The 23,206-nt window shown below is 40.4% G+C and overlaps 1 protein-coding gene across 1 annotated transcript in view; it reads left to right on the forward strand.

Moving 5' to 3' along the window:
* The window catches only part of LOC136751740 (olfactory receptor 2AT4-like), a 22,806-nt gene extending 3,190 nt beyond the window's left edge, over positions 1-19,616 (forward strand). Inside the window, exon 3 of the mRNA XM_066707533.1 lies at positions 19,435-19,616. Within this exon, the coding sequence (XP_066563630.1) occupies positions 19,435-19,616 (182 nt within the window). The remainder of the gene's footprint in view (positions 1-19,434) is intronic.
* Positions 19,617-23,206: the final 3,590 nt, after the last annotated feature.

Consider the following 23,206-nt stretch of genomic DNA (forward strand, 5'->3'; position numbering starts at 1 on the left):
ATTTATTTACCTTTTTTAAACATGAGGTAAATGGAATAAATGTGTTTTTTATTTATTTATATTGGGCCGTTTCAATAGTGCATTCAGGCCCATATTGGTGAAACCCTCTACATTAAATTGATATGCATTTTATTTGTCAAATCATACTTTTAGTAGTGGAACTTTTCCCTTAAAGGAGGGGTGCAACCAAAATTGGCTACCGCAGACATGTTTCAAATACCTTACGGAAAATAAGTTTATTAAAGTATACTGTAAGTATACTAAAAAATCGGATAGTACACTTTTAGTTTACTTTTGATAAACTTTCAAGAAGTAAACTTAGAAAATAGTTTACTTTTGATATACTTTCAAGAAGTACACTTAAATATTTGACTTATTTAACACTTTATACTTTTAAGTATACTACCAAATAGAAAAAATAGTATACCTTTATACTGGAGCAGGATGTAAGTTTACTTCCATTATACAGCCAAAACAGTCACAATTCTTGTACAGTAGACGTTACTTTTTTGAGATTCATCTATACTAAGTATTCATGTCAAGGGAATTTTATTATGCACTGCATACTGAAGCTGTAACCTTTATTACTGCCAAAATATGATGGCGCCGAACTACTATTAAAGAGTTATCAATTGCATTAACGGAATTGTCTATAAATCAATTCAGCTACAGCACTTACTGTATGTATTGTGTGTATGGAACATAGAGAAAACATGATGAAACATTTAATTAATTATTTTTTATTGCTCCACATTTTGTTGAAAGTAATATGACTGAAAGCCCCAGACAGACAGGAAATGATTATATTTTTAAACATATGCAAATTCAACAGAAGAGAAGAAACAACTGCTAAATGGACCTCTAATCCCATTCATATGAATTTGGCAGTGGGATGATGTAGGTTTTTCCACATATACTGACAGACACACGTTTTATTTTGATCACATCAGGGCAGACTGCAAAAATATTTCCTTTCTTTCTCACATGATGTACAGTGGGGGATTTGATCCCCTGCTGATTTTGTACGTTTGCCCACTGACAAATAAATGATCAGTCTATAATTTTAATGGTAGGTGTATTTTAACAGTGAGAGACAGAATAACAACAAAAAAAACACAGAAAAATTCATTTCAAAAAAGTTATACATTGATTTACATGTTAATGAGGGAAATAAGTATTTGACCCCTTCGACTTAGTACTTGGTGGCAAAACCCTTGTTGGCAATCACAGAGGTCAGACGTTTCTTGTAGTTGGCCACCAGGTTTCACCAGGTCTCCAAGTCATTAAGGTTTCGAGGCTGACGTTTGGCAACTCGAACCTTCAGCTCCCTCAACAGATTTTCTATGGGATTAAGGTCTGGAGACTGGCTAGGCCACTCCAGGACCTTAATGTGCTTCTTCTTGAGCCACTCCTTTGTTGCCTTCGCTTTGGGTTTGGGTCATTGTCATGCTGGAATACCCATCCACGACCCATTTTCAATGCCCTGGCTGAGGGAATTAGGTTCTCACCCAAGATTTGATGGTACATGGCCCCGTCCATCGTCCCTTTGATGCGGTGCAGTTGTCCTGTCCCCTTTGCAGAAAAACACCCCCAAAGCATAATGTTTCCACCTCCATGTTTGACGGTGGGGATGGTGTTCTTGGGGTCATTCCTCCTCCTCCAAACACGGCGAGTTGAGTTGATGCCAAAGAGCTCGATTTTGGTCTCATCTGACCACAACACTTTCACCCAGTTCTCCTCTGAATCATTCAGATGTTCATTGGCAAACTTCAGACGGGCCTGTACATGTGCTTTCTTGAGCAGGGGGAGCTGCAAGATTTCATTCCTTCACGGCGTGAGATTAGGAGCAGTCCCTTTAAGAGAGTGCTCCTAATCTCAGCTCGTTACCTGTATAAAAGACACCTGTCCACAGAAGCAATCAATCAATCAGATTCCAAACTCTCCACCATGGCCAAGACCAAAGAGCTGTCCAAGGATGTCAGGGACAAGATTGTAGACCTACACAAGGCTGGAATGGGCTACAAGGCCATCGCCAAGCAGCTTGGTGAGAAGGTGACAACAGTTGGTGCGATTATTTGCAAATGGAAGAAACACAAAATAACTGTCAGTCTCCCTCGGTCTGGGTTTCCATGCAAGATCTCACCTCGTGGAGTTTCAATGATCATGAGAACGGTGAGGAATCAGCCCAGAACTACACGGGAGGATCTTGTTCATGATCTCAAGGCAGTTGGGACCATAGTCACCAAGAAAACAATTGGTAACACACTACGCCGTGAAGGACTGAAATCCTGCAGCGCCCGCAAGGCCCCCCTGCTCAAGAAAGCATATGTACAGGCCCGTCTGAAGTTTGCCAACATCTGAATGATTCAGAGGAGAACTGGGTGAAAGTGTTGTGGTCAGATGAGACCAAAATCGAGCTCTTTGGCATCAACTCAACTCGCCGTGTTTGGAGGAGGCGGAATGACCCCAAGAACACCATCCCCACCGTCAAACATGGAGGTGGAAACTTTATGCTTTGGGAGTGTTTTTCTGCTAAGAGGACAGGACAACTGCACCGCATCAAAGGGATGATGGACGGGGCCATGTACCGTCAATTCTTGGGTGAGAACCTCCTTCCCTCAGCCAGGGCATTGAAAATGGGTCGTGGATGAGTATTCCAGCATGACAATGACCCAAAACACACAGCCAAGGCAACAAAGGAGTGGCTCAAGAAGAAGCACATTAAGGTCCTGGAGTGGACTAGCCAGTCTCCAGACCTTAATCCCATAGGAAATCTGTGGAAGGAGCTGAAGGTTCGAGTTGCCAAACGGCAGCCTCGAAACCTTAATGACTTGGAGAGGATCTGCAAAGAGGAGTGGGACAAAATCCCTCCTGAGATGTGTGCAAACCTGGTGGCCAACTACAAGAAACATCTGACCTCTGTGATTGCCAACAAGGGTTTTGCCACCAAGTACTAAGTCGAAGGGGTCAAATACTTATTTCCCTCATTAACATGCAAATCAATTTATAACTTTTTTGAAATGCATTTTTCCAGATTTATTTGCTGTTATTCTGTCTCTCACTCACACCTACCATTAAAATTATAGACTGATCATTTCCTTGTCAGTGGGCAAACGTACAAAATCAGCAGGGCATCAAATACTTTTTTCCCTCACTGTATGCTTGAAAATGACAAAATCAACGATCAAGCCAATTGTACCATCCATCAGTAGTACAACACTGTTGTTTCGTTTCTTAATTCAGTCCTATTTTTGAGTGTGAAACAGAACTCCTTTGACCAAAAAGCGACTGTAGGACCAAAAGCAATTACTTAGGTTCCCAAATAGTTGCTCCATAACAAGACTGCGTGTAACTGAAATGTCATTTTGTAATGGTGCATGGCCAAACCCTCTGACAATGTCAATTATTAAGTCACACTTTTCAGTTTTACGGTTGTTAAAATAAAGTTCATCATAAAAAGATTGAACCTTGTCACTTGCTCCAGCCATGAAATTTGTGGCCTTTTCAGGCAATTCCCTCCATAACATAAATGTTGTAACTATTTGTTTAGGGATATACTGAGTTCCATGAAAGTACTTGAGTTGCTGGCCATTATTAGATTAAAATGCAAATGTTGAAGTTGCCCATAATGGCCCCCAATGTTTTACACTACGTGGAATGTGTGTGAGCAGGTGCATGTTGAAAGTCATATGCTGCTTTCCATACAATCTTTGAAATTCTATGACAAACTTTTTGAGCGCTAGTTCAGTCACATTAATTTTGCACATTTTCACAGTGTAAAGTGTAAATTCCTAACACTAGAAGAAAATGGTGGTTCCAAAACTTGTTAGGAAGAACACGGCACAGGCAACGCATAAAACAGCAGAAAGGCTCTCCATTCTGAAGCCTTCCAGACCTTTCACTCACCTAGTGACCTGTGCACTCTAGTTACTTCAACAGGTGGTTTTAACTAGTCTTGAATCAATCTCTGACATCTGATTGCCAATGTACCACTCAGCTTCATGATTAGTTGAACCAAACCACAAAGCTGAAAGCTGACGTGTAACTCCAAGGCACACACTATGCTGATATTCTGGAACAAATCCATTTATCATCTGGAAGTGGCCAAGTTTAATTAAAAGAGATGGCCCTTTGACACCATATACTGGCTGCTCAGGTGAAGCTAACACTGCACGACAATAATAGTATTTTTTATTTTGAATGGCAGGTTCTGGTATTCTGTACAGATATAATTTACCACCTTCATGGTAACAAAAATCACACCCATGAAAACCATTGAATTGCTTTGTGTTCCGCAGCATTGGACGGGCAACTGAGTCTGAGCTACACACAAGCACAAACACTTTGGAGACATAGGTGTTCCCTTGTCTATCTTTCCAGTCAATACCAGTTGCTTCTAAGTGTAATGCTTCATTTGTGAATGGTGTTAGAAGTGTCATCATGTTGGGTTTATTTGTCCCAAACCATAAGGCTGACATCAAAATGTGTTGCTTTTACTGTTCTGGTTTTAACTCAATAGCCTGTTCAATGTTAAATTCCAAAATACACACTTGCTGGCAACATACCAAGGCAGATGAAGAGTCATCCTCTTCACTGTTGGGATCGGGTACGTCATCTTCTTCACTGTTGGGATCGGGTAAATGTTATGTTTAACTAGATACTGTACATATTGTTTTTTTAACTAGTTATATCTTATTTAAATTATATACTTTTATCAGCAAACTAGTTATCTAGCCAACTAGCTAGGCAAGGCAAGTATGTTCCAGCCTTTATGGCGTGTACCCCTCGCGCTGCTGCGGATCCGTCAAGTATAAATCAAGCTTCACGTTATCTCATATAGGATAGCTAAAGTTATTCCATTAAAGTTACTGTGTGGTTATAGCTATGTATACTTACTTTGTGGTTATAGCTATGGGTCATTTTAAAGCAAAGTTTTTGGTAACACTTAAATGTCTCTGGTTTCAAATACACTCCTTATGAATTCCGTCAATGCTGTCTGTGTTTTGGTTTTTGAAGAATCATTAGAATACAGAAGAATACAGAAGAAAAAGGCTAAAGATTTCTTGAGAATGTTTTGGTTGTATTTTTCTGTACACGGGTAACGGAAGTGACTTTGCTTGCGAACTACCATTAAAATCGAAAAAAGAAGATGAAGAAGGAAGTGACGTTGCTAACCATTTCATTTTTCTTCCCTCCAATCATCGTCTTCTGGGAGTTTCAATCTATGGTTCGCAGTTTGCACCATGGAGTTTGCTTTGTATTTCTTTCAAGATAAATCTGTGGAAGTGGGAAGAACGGATTTAATGAACGATGAAGATCAGCAACGCACCTCTGGTAAAATAACTGAATGTCCATATCTAGAAGGGGACGATGGGTGGGTGCAAGTATGATGGCACAGTGCAGAAAAGCTGCATCTAACACTGCAGTATATCCTGCCAAGCTTCTTATGCTAAGCGGTGAATTTATTTTTTAGCTGATGATGACAGAAAATTGGAGACATCAACTCGATGAACCAGTTCCTTTAAAATTATTATTGAGGACATAACGGACCTTTCTTGTTTATCTTGTTAAATAACATTAAAAAAAATAATAATAACAGACAACTACAAAAAGCTTTGTGAGAAACGGGAGCATTTAATCCAAGGAGAAGACATTTGGACCAATGAACCTCATGTTAAAAGGAAAGTAAAACTCAAGAAAATGTTTGATGGAGAAGAAGACCGACCAGCAAAAGTCAAAAAGGTATTTTTCAAAAGGGATCAATCTACCAACAATATAATATTTGAATCTGTTTAAATAAATCAGTACTAGTCTAATTGTTAGCCATTGACCAATAAAATCCAGTGGTTTTATTTGTTAAAGTTTTTATTTACAATAATGTAATTATTTAATTTTGTTAATAAAGTGCAATAAGGAATGCTGACCTGAGAAGGAGGCCGCAAACAAAATGATAGACAGCTTAAAAGAAGAGTTGATGGTTAAAATGAAACACACTTCTGATCAGCAAGTAAGAATTATGTTATTCATTAATTAATATTAATTTTAGGCAGCAAATATGCAATTGTATTCTGTTCAATTCCGTTCAATTATTTATTTGGGTAGATTGTATGTAGGCTACATGATGAATATTTTTGTGTTGCTTGGTGTGTGAGTTGAAACTACAGCACTGTACATTTCAATCAATCAATCAATCAATCAATTCTTATTTGTAAAGCGCCCTTCGCAGGTTAGCCACAGAGCGCTTTACAGACTGGAAAACATACAACAAACGTACAGCAAAATAAAATACATCAATACAATAAAATAAAATATAGACCTGTAAACATTTTACATGATATAGAATAAAGTGAGTGAACATTTAAGTAAATAAACCATTTAGGCACGGACGAGAGAAAAACAAAAAAACTCCTATGAATGGCAAGTAGAAGAAAATGAATCTCTGGGGGTCCACGGCTTAGGGCCCAGGCCTAATGTTTGCCTCCCCTCCAGGCAGTATAGTTGTTACAGCAACAAGGAGATCAGAAAGTTCTTTATTGGTGCTGCTGGCTGTGCTCTTCCCTCTGGAGGAGGCCTCTCGCTGGCCATCGGGGGTGGGGGGGTTAGACCATCAACAGCCTTTGGGTTGCGATGGCTCATCAGACCTTGGGTGTGGATGCCCCATTGACCCTCCATGGTGGGTTGCCTATGGGGTGGGTTGTGCCTCATCAGACTTCCATGGTGGGGGGGACGAGGTGCCTCGTTGGACCCTCAGAGGGGGCTGTTGCTGGAAGACAAGAAGGCAGTCGTGCTCAGATACCGGTCATGCAGTGCAGGACATTTTCAAAGACAGTTGTGCAATCGCATGTCCATGGCACACCAGCGGCACTATGGGCTAGAAAAACAGAGACTGAACAGATGAGTCTTCAGTTGTGATTTAAAGGCTAAGACAGAGAGGGCATCTCTTACATTGGCTGGAAGATCGTTCCACAGCTTCGGGGCCCTATAACTGAAAGCTCTACCACCTGCAGTTTTCTTGTGTATTTTAGGGAGCGCTAAGTAACCGGCTTCCTGTGATCTCAATGGCCGACCTGGAGTGTATTCGATAAGGAGATCTTTTAAGTAGGGAGGTTCCAAGTCCCTTTAGTGCTTTAAATGTTAATAAGAGAACTTTAAAGTCTATCCTGTAGTGCACGGGCAGCCATTGAAAAGAAGCCAATACTGGAGTGATGTGTTCATGTTTTTTAGTTTTTGTTAGGATTCTTGCAGCAGCATTTTGGACTGAATTGCAGAAATAGCTCTGTTTGTGCTGCCTGACAGAATGGTATTACAGTAATCCAATCTAGATGTAACAAATGCGTGTATCAATTTCTCAGTGTCCTGTAACGAGAGGAATTGTCTAGCAATGTTTCTAAGCTGGAGGAAGGAAGATCTCGACACATTCAGAATGTGTGATTCAAAGGATAGATTATGATCACAGATGACACCCAGGTTTCGTGCCATCTCCTTAGGGGAGAAATTAAAGTTATCATTACTCAGGTCTGCATGAATACACCCCAACAATTCCAGTTTTTGTCTTCCTGCTGTATAGGCAGCTCTATTTCTGAACCCCAGGTTTGCACCATTCAGTGTGGTTACTTCATGCTGGCCGGCTGTGTCCTTGACAAAAAGTCCTACAGAGTATTGTGTGTTCAGGGTGCTTTCACTGTAGTTGAGAATGGATTCTATTATAGCCCTGTACGGATAACAGTTGTTGCTCTGGCTAATAAGTCTGTCGCCGATTGTGATGTTGACCTGGCTGAAAATGGAGGCCACGGGGTAATTTACCAGACCCACCTGATCATCCTGGGCTATGATCGGTGCCATCGTGCTTAGTTATTTTACAAGTCAGATAGATGACAGTGTTGTTCAGATCTAGATAGTCTTCGTCGTTTCCAGTGATGTAGAATTCCAGTGGGGCGTTGTCAGAGAGCGCTGTGAGGGGCGGCACCTCCACATAGAAGCTCTTCTCAATGCTGGTCTGTGTGGGCGCCAGCTGAAAAAGGTCCAGTTCTGATTTGTGCACTCCTCAGAACTGCAGTGAACGAAATGATTTATGATTGTGTTTCTTCCGTACAGCCCTTCTTTTAACAGGTGCCGGGAGTCCTGTGAGCCCCAGTGGTGTCGTTCTTTTCCTTTTAATGCCTCTCCTTATATACATTAGGCCCAAGCCCTCCTGTTTCGGAGCATTTAGTCTACTGGTCACCGCACTTGTAACCTGTCCGGCCACATCTTTAGCTATGTTTGTGGCCGCTGACCTGACGTGTGGTTTGACAATTTCTAATCCGCGTCTCAGAAAAGGCATAGCTTTTCTGAATAATGATCTAAATATTCCAGCTACCCCTGCACCATATTGTACCGGCATCCTGGTGAAACCACCACCTGATACTTGTAGTAGTTCCTATAAATGTGTGGGTTTCCGTAGTTCTTAACAATCACCATGATTTAAATTTAAAAGTGGTTGTATCTAACAGGTCGGAAATGCAACTTTACTATTACCTTGCCGTATGCGAATGTGACATGTTCTGATCAGTCTTTATTTCAATGCTGATGGTGTCGAGTTGATCCATGCTCAGGGGGACATAGTGGGGCTTATCATATAACAGCGTAACAAACTTGCCTTCTTCCCCTTTTTTAGGCACACAACGCAGAAGTGGGGCATACATGTCACCCACTAGTTGTTGTTCAATTATATCAGTATAAACACACATGTCGTTAAAACCAGCAGTAATATCTGCAGGATCGGGCGATTTTTTTCCCCCCTTCTCAGGAATGAACCCCAAGACGTGTGCTAGCTGGCCCCTGGTAAAAAACAATAAAGTTGAATCCCCGAAAAGCCTCACGCTTCTACTAATATAATTGTATTGAAAGTATACCTTGGGCGATGTGGGGACGGCCTTGACAGCATTATTCATGGCTGTTAACAATACATCAATGTTTTTATAGTAGCCTTGTGATATTTCATAATACCAGTTTGTATCGGTTGTTTCAGAATGCAATTTGAAGCTCTGTTTCCTGTCAAACGTATTGATGGTCATGGGGTAGTGCATCTCCACCATCCCTACCTCCCATTTACCTGATAGATCGATGGATTTGGCTAGATGATCAGTGAAGTTGGAGCTCTTGTTGTTAGGAAATAGTGTCTCCGAGGCATTACTGGTTAAAGTCAGGTAAAATCCGTTTTCACTAATTTTTCTTTCACCTCTGAAGCTTTGATCCAAATATTAAATTTAACTCCTCAACCCAGCCATTTCACTAAACCTTGTTTATTCTGGCCACGGCCTCTGGAGTCTAACATTTTCTGTATAGGATAGACTCTGTCACCATTGGGGTTTATCTTTTGTAACTCTTCTATGTAAAACTGCCCTTTTATGTCATCACCAGCATAATATTTTAGTTTGTAAATAGGCCTTAATCCAGGCACACATTCTTTCACTATGAATATTTCATCTGTGAATGTCTGCTCATACCCCCATTTCAAATTTCCCTTTTATTCTCGACACCCTCACATGATCACCTTCTTTAAACTTAAATTTTGAAGGTTTGCTTTTTAAAAAATGACCCATACACAGTCCTCCACACTCTCAGGGCACTGTCAGGGGTGACATCTACTGGACGTTCCTCGACAGTTCTGTGGAATGTGTGAATGTAACTGTGAACCAGATCTGGTAAGACATCCACATATCTAAAAGTATTCACGGTTGTAAAGTACTTCCACATTTTTGATTTTATAGTTCTATTGAATCTCTCTACCACGCTGGCTTTCACTTTACTGTTTGTCACAAAATGTACAATTGGTGTTGCTTGAGAAGACTTTGAAAACCATGGTTGAGGAACTCTTTCCCCTGATCTGTCTGCAGTTTCATTGGAACACGCCCGTTTTGTTTTTTAACGGTACGGCCCAGGTGTATTTGGACAGCACATCTATACAGGTTAGAATGTATTTCATACCATTATTGAACTTTGAGAAATAACCCATTTCCACCAGGTCTGCCTGCCATTGCCAGTCAATGTCTTGTACCAGTGTCAAGTTCCTCTTAAACCGTATCATACAAAACCTAATCATAAAACATACACTCACCTAAAGGATTATTAGGAACACCTGTTCAATTTCTCATTAATGCAATTATCTAACCAACCAATCACATGGCAGTTGCTTCAATGCATTTAGGGGTGTGGTCCTGGTCAAGACAATCTCCTGAACTCCAAACTGAATGTCTGAATGGGAAAGAAAGGTGATTTAAGCAATTTTGAGCGTGGCATGGTTGTTGGTGCCAGACGGGCCGCTCTGAGTATTTCACAATCTGCTCAGTTACTGGGATTTTCACGCACAACCATTTCTAGGGTTTACAAAGAATGGTGTGAAAAGGGAAAAACATCCAGTATGCGGCAGTCCTGTGGGCGAAAATGCCTTGTTGATGCTAGAGGTCAGAGGAGAATGGGCCGACTGATTCAAGCTGATAGAAAAGCAACTTTGACTGAAATAACCACTCGTTACAACCGAGGTATGCAGCAAAGCATTTGTGAAGCCACAAAACGTACAACCTTGAGGCGGATGGGCTACAACAGCAGAAGACCCCACCGGGTACCACTCATCTCCACTACAAATAGGAAAAAGAGGCTACAATTTGCACAAGCTCACCAAAATTGGACAGTTGAAGACTGGAAAAATGTTGCCTGGTCTGATGAGTCTCGATTTCTGTTGAGACATTCAGATGGTAGAGTCAGAATTTGGCGTAAACAGAATGAGAACATGGATCCATCATGCCTTGTTACCACTGTGAAGGCTGGTGGTGGTGGTGTAATGGTGTGGGGGATGTTTTCTTGGCACACTTTAGGCCTCGTTTAAATGCCATGGCCTACCTGAGCATTGTTTCTGACCATGTCCATCCCTTTATGACCACCATGTACCCATCCTCTGATGGCTACTTCCAGCAGGATAATGCACCATGTCACAAAGGTCGAATCATTTCAAATTGGTTTCTTGAACATGACAATGAGTTCACTGTACTAAACTGGCCCCCACAGTCACCAGATCTCAACCCAATAGAGCATCTTTGGGATGTGGTGGAACGGGAGCTTCGTGCCCTGGATGTGCATCCCACAAATCTCCATCAACTGCAAGATGCTATCCTATCAATATGGGCCAAGATTTCTAAAGAATGCTTTCAGCACCTTGTTGAACCAATGCCACGTAGAATTAAGGCAGTTCTGAAGGTGAAAGGGGGTCAAACACAGTATTAGTATGGTGTTCCTAATAATCCTTTAGGTGAGTGTATAACCTAAAACAAATTATAATAAGTTTAAAATCTTAAACATTACACACACACACACACACACCATCAGGATGAGGTGGTGGTGAACTGCTGTCAAGATGACCTGTGCCCTTTTCAAATTGACTGTCAGCCTAATAAGATGGCGGTCATCCTTACAAGATGGCTGACTGGAGAGGGTCAAAGGGTAAAACCTGGGGAGGGGGTGGGAAGGAGGAGAGGGTTCCAGTTCAAAGGGCCACCGGGGGTAAGGCGGGACTTCCTGGCCCATGAGCACCCGGGGTAAGGTGGGACTTCCTACCCCATGGGGCTTCTGGGTAAGGCGGGGCTTCCCAGACCATGGGGCTTCTGGGTAGGGCGGGGCTTCCAGCTGTCACTTTGACATGAAGTGCCATTGTCACTACTTGTGACAACAGTTTGCAAATATTTTTAAGAAGTTCAAGGTCCACGGAACTGTAGTGAACCTCCCTGGGCACAGCCGCAAGAGCAAAATCAACCCCCGATTGTACAGAAGGGTAGTGCGAATGGCAGAAAAAGAACCAAAGATTACTGCGAAAGAGATAAAAGCTGAACTCCAAGGTGAAGGTACATCAGTTTCTGATCCCACCATCCGTTGCTTTTTGAGCAAAAGTGGCCTCCATGGAAGAAGACCCAGGAGGGTCTGGAACTGGAATTTGCTAAAATGCATATTGACAAGCCACAATCCTTCTGGGAGAATGTCCTTTGTACAGATGAGTCAAAACTGGAGCTTTTTGGCAAGTCTCATCAGCTCTATGTTCGCAGACAAATTGAAGATTGAAAAGAAAATAACACCATACCTACAGTGAAACATGGAGGAGGCGCGGTTATGTTTTGGGGCTGCTTTGCCGTGCCTGGCACAGGGTGCCTTGAATCTTGAAACCTAAGAATGGATAAGAACAAAACATTGGACTGTTCTGAAGTTGTTTTATTTACAATACTATGTTAAAAACAAACTCAAAAGCAAAGTCTGATTTCTATTAAATATAAAATAAACAATGGTGGATGCCAATTACTATTGTCAGTTTCAAGTTATTTCAGAGGAAATTGTGCAGTCTTCGTTTTTTGTGGAGGGGTATCAACAAATTTGAGCACGTCTGTATACACACATGTTGTCACTGCCACAATAAGAGATAAAACAATGCCTATATTTTTATTTAATTAAATATTGTTTTAAGTAGATTGTATAATGATTAAAATCAGACATTTCGGGTTAAAAAAAAAGTTATAGGCTACTTAATTTTAACAAAACAAAGATGACACAATATAAAATGCTTAAACAAAGGGAATTTTTAAAAGCCTGTTGTAATAATCAAAGTGTTTATCAGTGTGTGATGTACTGTACCTGCTGTCTTTTACACAACATGCAAGATTAACTTCAATTAAGGCTGTTATAACAAAATGAGGAATACCAAGACTGTCTGTCTGAAACTAGGAACAGAACAAAATGGCTGCCTCTCATTTGTGCCCCAATAATAACCCCCATCTTGATCCAAAATCGAGGTCAACTGGACCTGTTCAGCATTTTTATACATGCCACAGAGCATGATAGGATGTTAATTGCTTAATTGTACAGTATCATGCAGTACACCTGTTTGGAGGCATCTGCATTCCTTATGTTCCTCCACTCGTTTATTCAGGTTTTTCCTTTAATTTGTCAACCGTTTGTATACATAATGTAACAACCTCAGGTTTTGAGGTCGATAGTGAAATACAGGGAAAAATAAACAAAAGGTTTCAAACAAAACTGAGGCTTTATTAAGCACACGGGGAGGTACATCCACTTTCCCTCCAAGGCAGTTTCTTAACACCCAGCACTCACATGCTCGCTCAATCATTCCCTTCCTACAACTCCCCAAGCAGGGCGTCACCACCCTCTAATATACCCCCCCAGGTCATATGACTCCCACCCCCAAATCGCCGCTCTCCAGCTATTCCATTCCAGAGACGGGGGAAGTCACACACCCCTTCTACCCCATAAACATCCCTCCCTAGCCCCACACAATAACACCCCACATGCACACACATACACACACAAGCCAGGATCGCTACAATATATATATTTTTAATCTACTTTCACTATACATTTACTTTCTGTAGCCTTGTTTGCTACGATAGACAATGACAAAAGACCCAGCACTTGATACGCTGCTCCTAGTAGGTTATTCTTGTTAATTTAATTTCATGTTATACACGTAATATTTGGCTAAGATATGTAATGTTAATATATGTCTCTATATGGGGTTTCCTTATTCTATTATTATTTTTATAAACAGATAGCTTATCCATCTTGTGTAAGCTCTTTTCGGAAAAGAACATGTTCTGAGGGTGAGTGAGCCCTTTCTCTCATTTTAACGTCAGATGAGGCCATTTCAATATTATAGAGGCACTGCTCGTTAAGTCCTTCACTGTTCGAGGCTGTGGCCGAGCAGCGATGGCTCTCACCTTGTCTTGGTCCATGTGAACCAAGATACATCAATGATGTATCCCAAGAATCCAATCCGCTTGTGGTGAAATTCATATTTTATTGCCTTCACATAAAGCACATTGTGTAGCAGACATTGCAGGACCTGGGAGATGTATGCCGAGAGGGTCAAGGAGTAAATGAGAGGAAACCTCTCAGGACCTCATTTACGTAGGTTTGGAAAACCGAAGGGGCATTCACAGTGTCACAAGGTGACGTGTGTGTGTGCTGGATTGAATGTTTTGTGGATGTTTTTATTTTTCTACACTATTACTTTTGTTCTATATTTTTCTTAGGTGGTTTTGTATACATTGTTTGAGCACTCACTTTATTGATCCGGTTGGATTCAGGAATTAAATTGAAATAAATTCTTCTGACTGAATTTTTTTTCAGGCCAAGTCATATTCCTTTAACCGACACTTTATTTAAATAGTCGAGGCCAATAGCGTTTTAAGGGGAGATGTTTTAAACCGCTTTAATATTGCCAGTTTGCGTATTTTAAAACCTATTTTTAATCAATGAAAAAATTACCTTGACAAATAATCAACCATCTACATAACTTTTCAGTGCATGTTTTTATTTATCTTATAAGACCAAACAATGTTTTGTGAAACTCTTAATAATTAACAGAAAAAAAATGAAAAAAAAGTAACAGCACCACCATTAAAGGCCAAAAAGTGCTATTCTTGTGCAAAAGTCTTTAGAGTGCTTTTCACTTTTTCTGCCTTTTGGCTGTGAAACCATATTCCTGAAGCTTGGCTACACCTGACACCCGTTTCATTGTTTGACTAGCTACATGTGCAGGAGTGGCTCCAGGAGAGGTGGAGGGGGTGGAGGATGTAGCAGCAGTTTTGCCTTTAACTCCAGGGGTTGAGGCTGTAGCAGCAGCAGTGCCTTTAACTCCAGGGATGGAGGAGGTGGAGGCTGTAGCAGCAGCTTTTTGTTTAACTCCAAGGGTGGAGGAGGTGGAGGCTGTAGCAGCAGCTTTTCGTTTAACTTTTACTTTTCTAACCCTGTCAACGTTCTCCTTCTTTTTCTTCAGATGATTTTGATATGTCTCATAAGAAGACAGGCACAATCTCCTCATTTCAGGGGTAATTTGCATTTTGAAGCCAGTTTTGCCCATTACCTTCATGTGGGACTTGATAATGGCTAAGCCTTCATAAGTCTCAATGTTCAGCCTAACCCTGTCTTTCTCAATTATGTCAGCCATGATGTTAAACGATCCTTCGACAAGAGGGCCAGTGAACAATGACAGAAGAGCCTTTACCAACTTCCCTAAGATGGGGAATCTTATTCCTCTTTCTGGCATCTTCATGGCAAAGATCTTACTCCACCAGTCAACATCGATTCGTGCAATGTTCTCCTCAAATAATTTGGCCTGTGCTCCTAGATCTGTATCAATCTGGTAGGCCCGCACCTCTTCATCCAGTTGACCCAACTCCTCGGACTTCACAGCATTTGGCAAGGCCTTGGCCAAGGTGTTGAATGCACCTTGGACTGATTCATGGAGAATCAATGATGGTGTCAACACAGATAAAGAGGTGATGTTGTTGTTGTTGAGGGGAAGGTTTTTCAGGAGGAATGTTGCTGCCTTTATGTAGCCTTCTCTGAGAGAGCTGTAAACCTTCTGCACCCAGGGCTTCTTTTCCACTCTAGCCTTGTTTAAGGCAAAGAAGCCGAATCTCCCCACAGACAACCTTTTGTCAATGTACTGTAGGTCTCTCTTGTGAACATTAAGCTTCAACGAGCCCTTTGCACTCAAGGGGATAGTTTCAGGCTTACATTTGGAGAGAAGTTCCCTAACCAGTAGCAGCATTTCAGCATGCAGCACATGGATCATGGGCTTTTCATGCTGCAACTTCTTCAGGAACACCTGGAAAGTTGGAAGTACACCTGAAAATCACAATAGAACCTGATTAGAACTGTGGCTGAATATTTTATCAATTTATTCATTATCACATTCATAGTAATGTAACATACTCTTCTTGGAATATTACAACCTTTAAATATTATTTTTTAGCTTTATTGTTGTTTATTTTCATCTGTATTATTTTAATTGTCTAGTTTTATTTGCATCAGTCCTGAAATGTTTTAATTCTGGTTTAATAAGTCTGTAACTTTGTTTTGAAAAGTGGTGTATAAATAAAGTTTATTAGTGGTAGTATCATTATTAACCAAAGTGATCTGATTAACAGTGATCTAAAAAATGTATTTATGGTTAACTCAGATTCCATTCCAGGATTCCAGGAAAAATAAGCATATAATAAATATAGCAATAAAGGGATTTCAATACATAAGAAATCTCTGTACTTTTCTTAGCACTTAAAGTGAATAAAAAGTGAACATACCTCGGTATAAATCAATCATGGTTGTGAGCTTGTCAAACTCTGAAAAAAGCATACAGAAATGCGTGTCATCTGATTTTTGTTGACAGATTTTGCCATTTGCTGTTGCAGAAAAATTATCCTGGCCTTCTCATCAGATGTAACTGCATGCTTATCAAGCAGTTGGTTCAGGAGCCATCTGTATCACAAAAAAACATATACACATAAGGATTAAGGAGAGAAAACAGACATTGCTATTTCTAATTGCCAATACTTCATCTGTCATGATATAATTTTTGTGTTTACAGATCAAGGCACTTCCCATCCCTCTCTAATTTGATTGCATCTGGAATGAAGCCGAGCTTCAATATTTGTTCTAACATATTTAACCTTTTGAGTCACTATATCTATAACTTCATATAAACTGATTTATCATTGAGCCATCTCCACCACTCGGTTTAGATTTGTTATTTAAAAAAATTCCACTAGATGCGTCTTTAAATATTATTTAAAATATATTTTACTAATATATATATATATATATGTTTCATTATCGCCCCAAAGAAAGAAAGAAAAAAAATCCATTGCTTTTTCCTTTAACACTGAAGGGTTAATGAGATCTTGCAAACTGGGCCTACTAGTACAGAAATTAGATAATACAAAAAGAGAATGCTATTGCCATGTACCTGTGTTTGTGTTGATCATGAGGAGACAGGATGCTGTAGAAGTGCACAAACAATGGATCCATAAGCTCCCGTATTCTGTTGCACACATCCAGCATTTGCAGGAACCTGCTGCTGATGGGACATATTAGGCTCTTATTCTCCAAATGAAGTAAGGACTGAAACTCAGAAAAAACTTCTTTCTGTTTGGGTGATTTTTCAATGTCATAGTATACATCAGAGCAAAATTGTTCCACAAATCCCTGGAAAGGATTTAAAAGGGCATTGGCTGCATTTGAGACCATATGGACAGTGTCTCCGCTGATGTCCAGGAGTGATGGATTTTCTCTTCTGAAAGTGTCTCTACTCCAGACTTTTTCCCTCTCATCACACTGCAGTTATCCAACAGTATACCAACAACCTGATTCCAGTTCAGGCTATATGACTGGAGAATATCTGTCAATGTGTGTGTGATTGTTAAGGCATCTGCAATATTCATTTTCCTTGAGGCCAGATGCTGGGTTGCCACTTTACCCATATCCTCATCAAAGTACCAAACAAGAACATTCAGAATCCAGTCCATGTTTCCATCTGTTGCCTCATCTACATTTAAAGAAAACATCTTCGTTTTCAGCTTAGTTAACAATTCGGTTTTCCAATGAGCAGCAATGCCATGCGTGCACAAGTAGGAGGCGTGTGAATTATAGATATAGATATAGACAATCTTGAAAGTGCACTCTTGTCTTTGACAACTGACTGCATTAAATTAACTAGCGATTGTGAGACTGTGAACGACAGGTCATGCTCCGCTATGAAAGAACATATGCGCACTTTTAGATCGCACACACGGTCGGCCATAGATGCATGAACCTCCATTGTGGTACTTGTCACACCAGGCAGGGAGCATGTGTACTGTAGGGCACGAACGGCAGCATTGTGACTAGCTTCTGATTGATGGTGAGCTAGCACTTTTTTGCCATTATTGCCATATTGAAGTCTCCTGTGGCATACTGTGCAAAGACACGTACCTGGCTGTTTGATTTTTTAGCCCACGAACTAAAAGGCTTGCCATTCTCCCCCATTTCGCTAAGCCAAGCCCATCTCCATTTATTTTTTACACTTTTATCAATCTCCGATACATTGAAGCCTTCCTGCATTATAAGTGTGTCCATGCTAGCTGAAATATAGTTCTACCTCAGCCGTAGCCTGACATGCACTTCTCAAAATCTAAGATTAACATGCCACAGTCAGAAAATGAAAGGGAAGATGCACACACTTTAGGTATACATTTGGACATTTTTGTTTAATTCTATTTATTAAACGTGTAGAATACTTTCCAAACTGTTACATATAGTATTATAAATGTTGTATAAAAAATAAACATTAGAATAACTTTTAAAATTGAGTGAACACGGAGCCGTTTTTCCGTGAGCGCGAATGGAAAACCCGGAGTGGACCTAGAGCGGAGTGATTACTGAACGCTTAGAGTGAAGAGAGGAACGTGCTTTCGCTTCACTCCAGGCTTTGATCACATCCCCCTCAGCAGGGTGAATACACCTCATCTATCCATAAATTAAGACCTATTCAAACTAAAATTAAGACATTTAGTACACTATTTGAGAAATGTAAGCCTATGTACGTGCCTTTAAATTATGAAAAATGAATTTAAGACTTTAAGGACAGGCGGGAACCCTGCAATTAACGGAAATCCGTCGTAGCGACGGAGAACTTTAATCCCTGCATATACCCACGAAACTAAAATAAAATAAAATACAGCAGAAGATTGCTACAGTTTTAGTCAAAATGTTTGTAAAATATCCCTTGCAATTAATTTAAAACAAACCAAAGCAGTGCCCTAGCTCTGTTTATATAAAATTTTAGATTGACTTAAAATAAAACCATGAGGCATGCAAAACAAACACATCATACTATAAACCAAATACACCCACTCGTATTCAAAATATCACTCAAAATGTTGTTCATTAACATTTGCAAGTTTTTTTTTAAGCACTAGTTAAAAATCATATATATATATATATATATATATATATATATATATATAAATATATATATAACCAAAAGTAGCACAGTCCTTACCAGTTTCGTACAGTTCAGAAATGGAACGAGTTTATAGCTGCCGCAGCTTTTTCTTCAGATTCACGGACTGACCCATGTTTATGGAATCCTTCATTTATCACTGGCAGCCTATTGCATGACAATTTGTAAATATGCAGAATGTAGATCTATTACAATTAGTATTTATCTACCAATAAATTACTCAGACATTTTTAACAAAACGCACTGCATATTTCCATGTGTATTAACTCCTCACAGATTTCTGAAATGGTATGATCTAACATAAGTGATTGTATAGCACATCTTAACCACTGTCCAACCAAAACATTTCACTAGGTTTAAAAGAAAAGACAAAAGTGGGCCAACCACTGTAAGTTATTTAAACAAAATGTCTTGAATTTGGATGGTAGCAAGTGGAAGCATTGTAATGAGCGTTACATTGAGTCTTCTTCTCATCCCTCTGTTTTTCATTGTGATATGCTATGTGAAGATCCTTCTGTCAGTATCGCGTATCTCCAGCTCAGCAGGAAGAGCCAAGGCAATCTCTACCTGCAGCTCACACCTGCTTGTCATCTCTGTGTTCTTCCTCATGTCCGCAGAAGTCTACATCTACTACAGATTTCCTGGGACCTCAGCAGACATGCATGTTATGGGGTCTGTGATTCAGAATGTCTTCCCTACCCTCATGAATCTGATCATCTACTGCCTGAGGACTAAAGAGATCTGGGACAGCTTGGTGAAAACCCTGAAAAAGACCAGTATCTTCCCAGGTAACAAGTGAAAGGTTCCAGACCCCTGTGAAATGATGCTATATTTTAATATGAGTTATATTTTAAATATATTTTTGAAAATGCATTTTAGAACCTCACAATACATTTTGAAGATAAATATACACTACTGGTCAAAAGTTTTAAAACACATTTTTATTGAAATGTACATAGTTTAATGTCTCAATGTACTCTGAAATTAAAGCATAGAACAAATAAACAATTGGAGATAAAAAATAAATCATCTAATCATTTTGTTTAATAAAATATAACCCCTTATGCTGACAAACCCCTCTGGTACCCTTCAAAGGGCAACAAATCCCTGTGCTTCTCTATAATCCCATGTGTACTCTTCACTGTTGTGTTGTTTGCCAAATATTTAAGAACATAAGAACATAAGAAAGTTTACAAACGAGAGGAGGCCATTTGACCCATCGTGTTAATTTGGTTTCCATTAATAACCCAAATTTTCAACTTCAACCACATCGCTGGGGAGTTTGTTCCAGATTGTAACGCCTCTCTGTGTGAAGAAGTGTCTCCTGTTATCCATCTTGAATGCCTTGAAGCCCAATTTCCATTTGTGTCCTCGGGTCCATGTGTCCCTACTGATCTGGAAAAGCTCCTCTGGTTTGATGAGGTCGATGCCTTTCATGATTTTGAAGACTTGAATCAAGTTCCCACGTAGTCTCCTCTGTTCCAGGGTGAAAAAGGTTCAGTTCCCTCAGTCTCTCAGTAGGACATTCCCTTCAGACCTGGAATTAGTCTGGTTGCTCTCCTCTGAACTGCCTCTAGAGCAGCGATATCTTTCTCGAAGTGTGGAGCCCAGAACTGTAGTGCATTGTATAGTCTGAACATTACTGCCCTTGTTCTCAATTCTACACTTTTGACAATATACCCTAGCATTCTGTTTGCCGTTTTTATTGCTTCCCCACATTGTTTGGATGGAGAAAGTGAGGAGTCCATGTAGACTCCTAGGTCTTTCTCATGCGTTACTTCATCTAGTTCTATTCCTCCCATAGTGTAATTATAGTGGATATTTTTGTTACCTGCATGCAATACCTTGCACTTGTCCAGGTGTCAGCCCACAACTGAATATTATCTAAGTCCCTTTGAATAGCCTGTGCTGCCGAGATTGTATCTGCTGAGCCACCTATTTTAGTATCATCTGCAAATGTGACAAGTTTGCCAACTATCCCAGAGTCCAGATCATTAATATACACTCACCTAAAGGATTATTAGGAACACCATACTAATACTGTGTTTGACCCCCTTTCGCCTTCAGAACTGCCTTAATTCTACGTGGCATTGATTCAACAAGGTGCTGAAAGCATTCTTTAGAAATGTTGGCCCATATTGATAGGATAGCATCTTGCAGTTGATGGAGATTTGTGGGATGCACATCCAGGGAACGAAGCTCCCGTTCCACCACATCCCAAAGATGCTCTATTGGGTTGAGATCTGGTGACTGTGGGGGCCAGTTTAGTACAATGAACTCATTGTCATGTTCAAGAAACCAATTTGAAATGATTCGACCTTTGTGACATGGTGCATTATCCTGCTGGAAGTAGCCATCAGAGGATGGGTACATGGTGGTCATAAAGGGATGGACATGGTCAGAAACAATGCTCAGGTAGGCCGTGGCATTTAAACAATGCCCAATTGGCACTAAGGGGCCTAAAGTGTGCCAAGAAAACATCCCCCACACCATTACACCACCACCACCACCAGCCTGCACAGTGGTAACAAGGCATGATGGATCCATGTTCTCATTCTGTTTACGCCAAATTCTGACTCTACCATCTGAATGTCTCAACAGAAATCGAGACTCATCAGACCAGGCAACATTTTTCCAGTCTTCAACTGTCCAATTTTGGTGAGCTTGTGCAAATTGTAGCCTCTTTTTCCTATTTGTAGTGGAGATGAGTGGTACCCGGTGGGGTCTTCTGCTGTTGTAGCCCATCCGCCTCAAGGTTGTACGTGTTGTGGCTTCTCAAATGCTTTGCTGCATACCTCGGTTGTAACGAGTGCTTATTTCAGTCAAAGTTGCTCTTCAATCAGCTTGAATCAGTCGGCCCATTCTCCTCTGACCTCTAGCATCAACAAGACATTTTCGCCCACAGGACTGCCGCATACTGGATGTTTTTCCCTTTTCACACCATTCTTTGTAAACCCTAGAAATGGTTGTGCGTGAAAATCCCAGTAACTGAGCAGATTGCGAAATACTCAGAACGGCCCGTCTGGCACCAACAACCATGCCACGCTCAAAATTGCTTAAATCACCTTTCTTTCACATTCAGACATTCAGTTTGTAGTTCAGGAGATTGTCTTGACCAGGACCACACCCCTAAATGCATTGAAGCAACTGCCATGTGATTGGTTGGTTAGATAATTGCATTAATGAGAAATTGAACAGGTGTTCCTAATAATCCTTTAGGTGAGTGTAGATTAGAAACAGCACAGGCCCTAGTACTGATCCCTGTGGCACTCCACTAACAACCTCACTCCAGTTAAAAGCAACTCCTCTAATCGACACCCTCTGTTTCCTATACATCAACCAGTTCATAATCATCTACTTACATTACCCTGAATGCCTACAGCTTCCAATTTGAGGATCAGTCTTTGGTGTGGAACCTTATCAAAATCTTTCTGAAAATCTAAGTATATCATATCATATGCTTTCACGTGATCTACAGCTGCAGTTGCATGTTCAGAAAACTCCAGTAAATTAGTAAGACATGATCTGCCATGTTGACTATCTCCAAGAATATGTTTTTCATTAAGATGCTCCTCTATTTTCTGTCTAATCATTTTAGTTTTAGCTCCGAGAGCTATTTCTTTCTATTTCCCTCTTTGCTTTCCTTATCCCTTTCTTAAAATCTCTTTGCAGTTCAACATATTCTTTGTATTTTGTTTAGTCTCTATCCCTTTTGTATGTGCTGTACAACATTTTCTTTCTCTTGATATTTATTTTGCATACTTCTACTAAACCATTTGGGACAATTTTTTTTGGTCCTCAATTTGCTACGTTTTGGTACAAATTTCTCCTTAGCCTCAAGTAGTATATTCTTAAAATATAACCATAATTTTTCAACTGAATCTGTATCCAGTGTGCTCCAGTCTACCTCTTCTAAGTGCCACCTCATACCTTCAAGCATAGGCGCCGAGTTTTGAAATTCCCGGGGGGGGCTGAGTTACTAAGCCAAAAGCCCTACGACCACTGTGGGGTTAGCAAGAGGGTGTTTGTTTTATTTTCTTCCTTGAATGATTAAGTAACTCATCAAAATTCCAGGGGGGGCTGAGCCCCGCTTTTTACTGTTCAGGGGGCTGAAGCCCTTGAGCCCCCACGTAGTCGGCACCTATGCCTTCAAGGTTTGCTTTTCTAAAATTGTTGAACATTGTTTTTTTTGTTTATTTGGTTTGGTATCCAATTAAACAAAAAATTGTTTCCCCCCCCCCACACACACACACATTTTTTCTATGGTTACATATGAAGAACCCAGTCTTGATGCTCATGCCAGGCCTGCAAGGGCCCAACATGGGAGCTCTCCAGCAGAGACTCTTTGAAATCAGAAGTGGACAGCTTTTATACATTGCATGACATGTG

Source organism: Amia ocellicauda, chromosome 6 (assembly GCF_036373705.1).
Source record: "Amia ocellicauda isolate fAmiCal2 chromosome 6, fAmiCal2.hap1, whole genome shotgun sequence".
Lineage (NCBI taxonomy): Eukaryota > Metazoa > Chordata > Actinopteri > Amiiformes > Amiidae > Amia > Amia ocellicauda.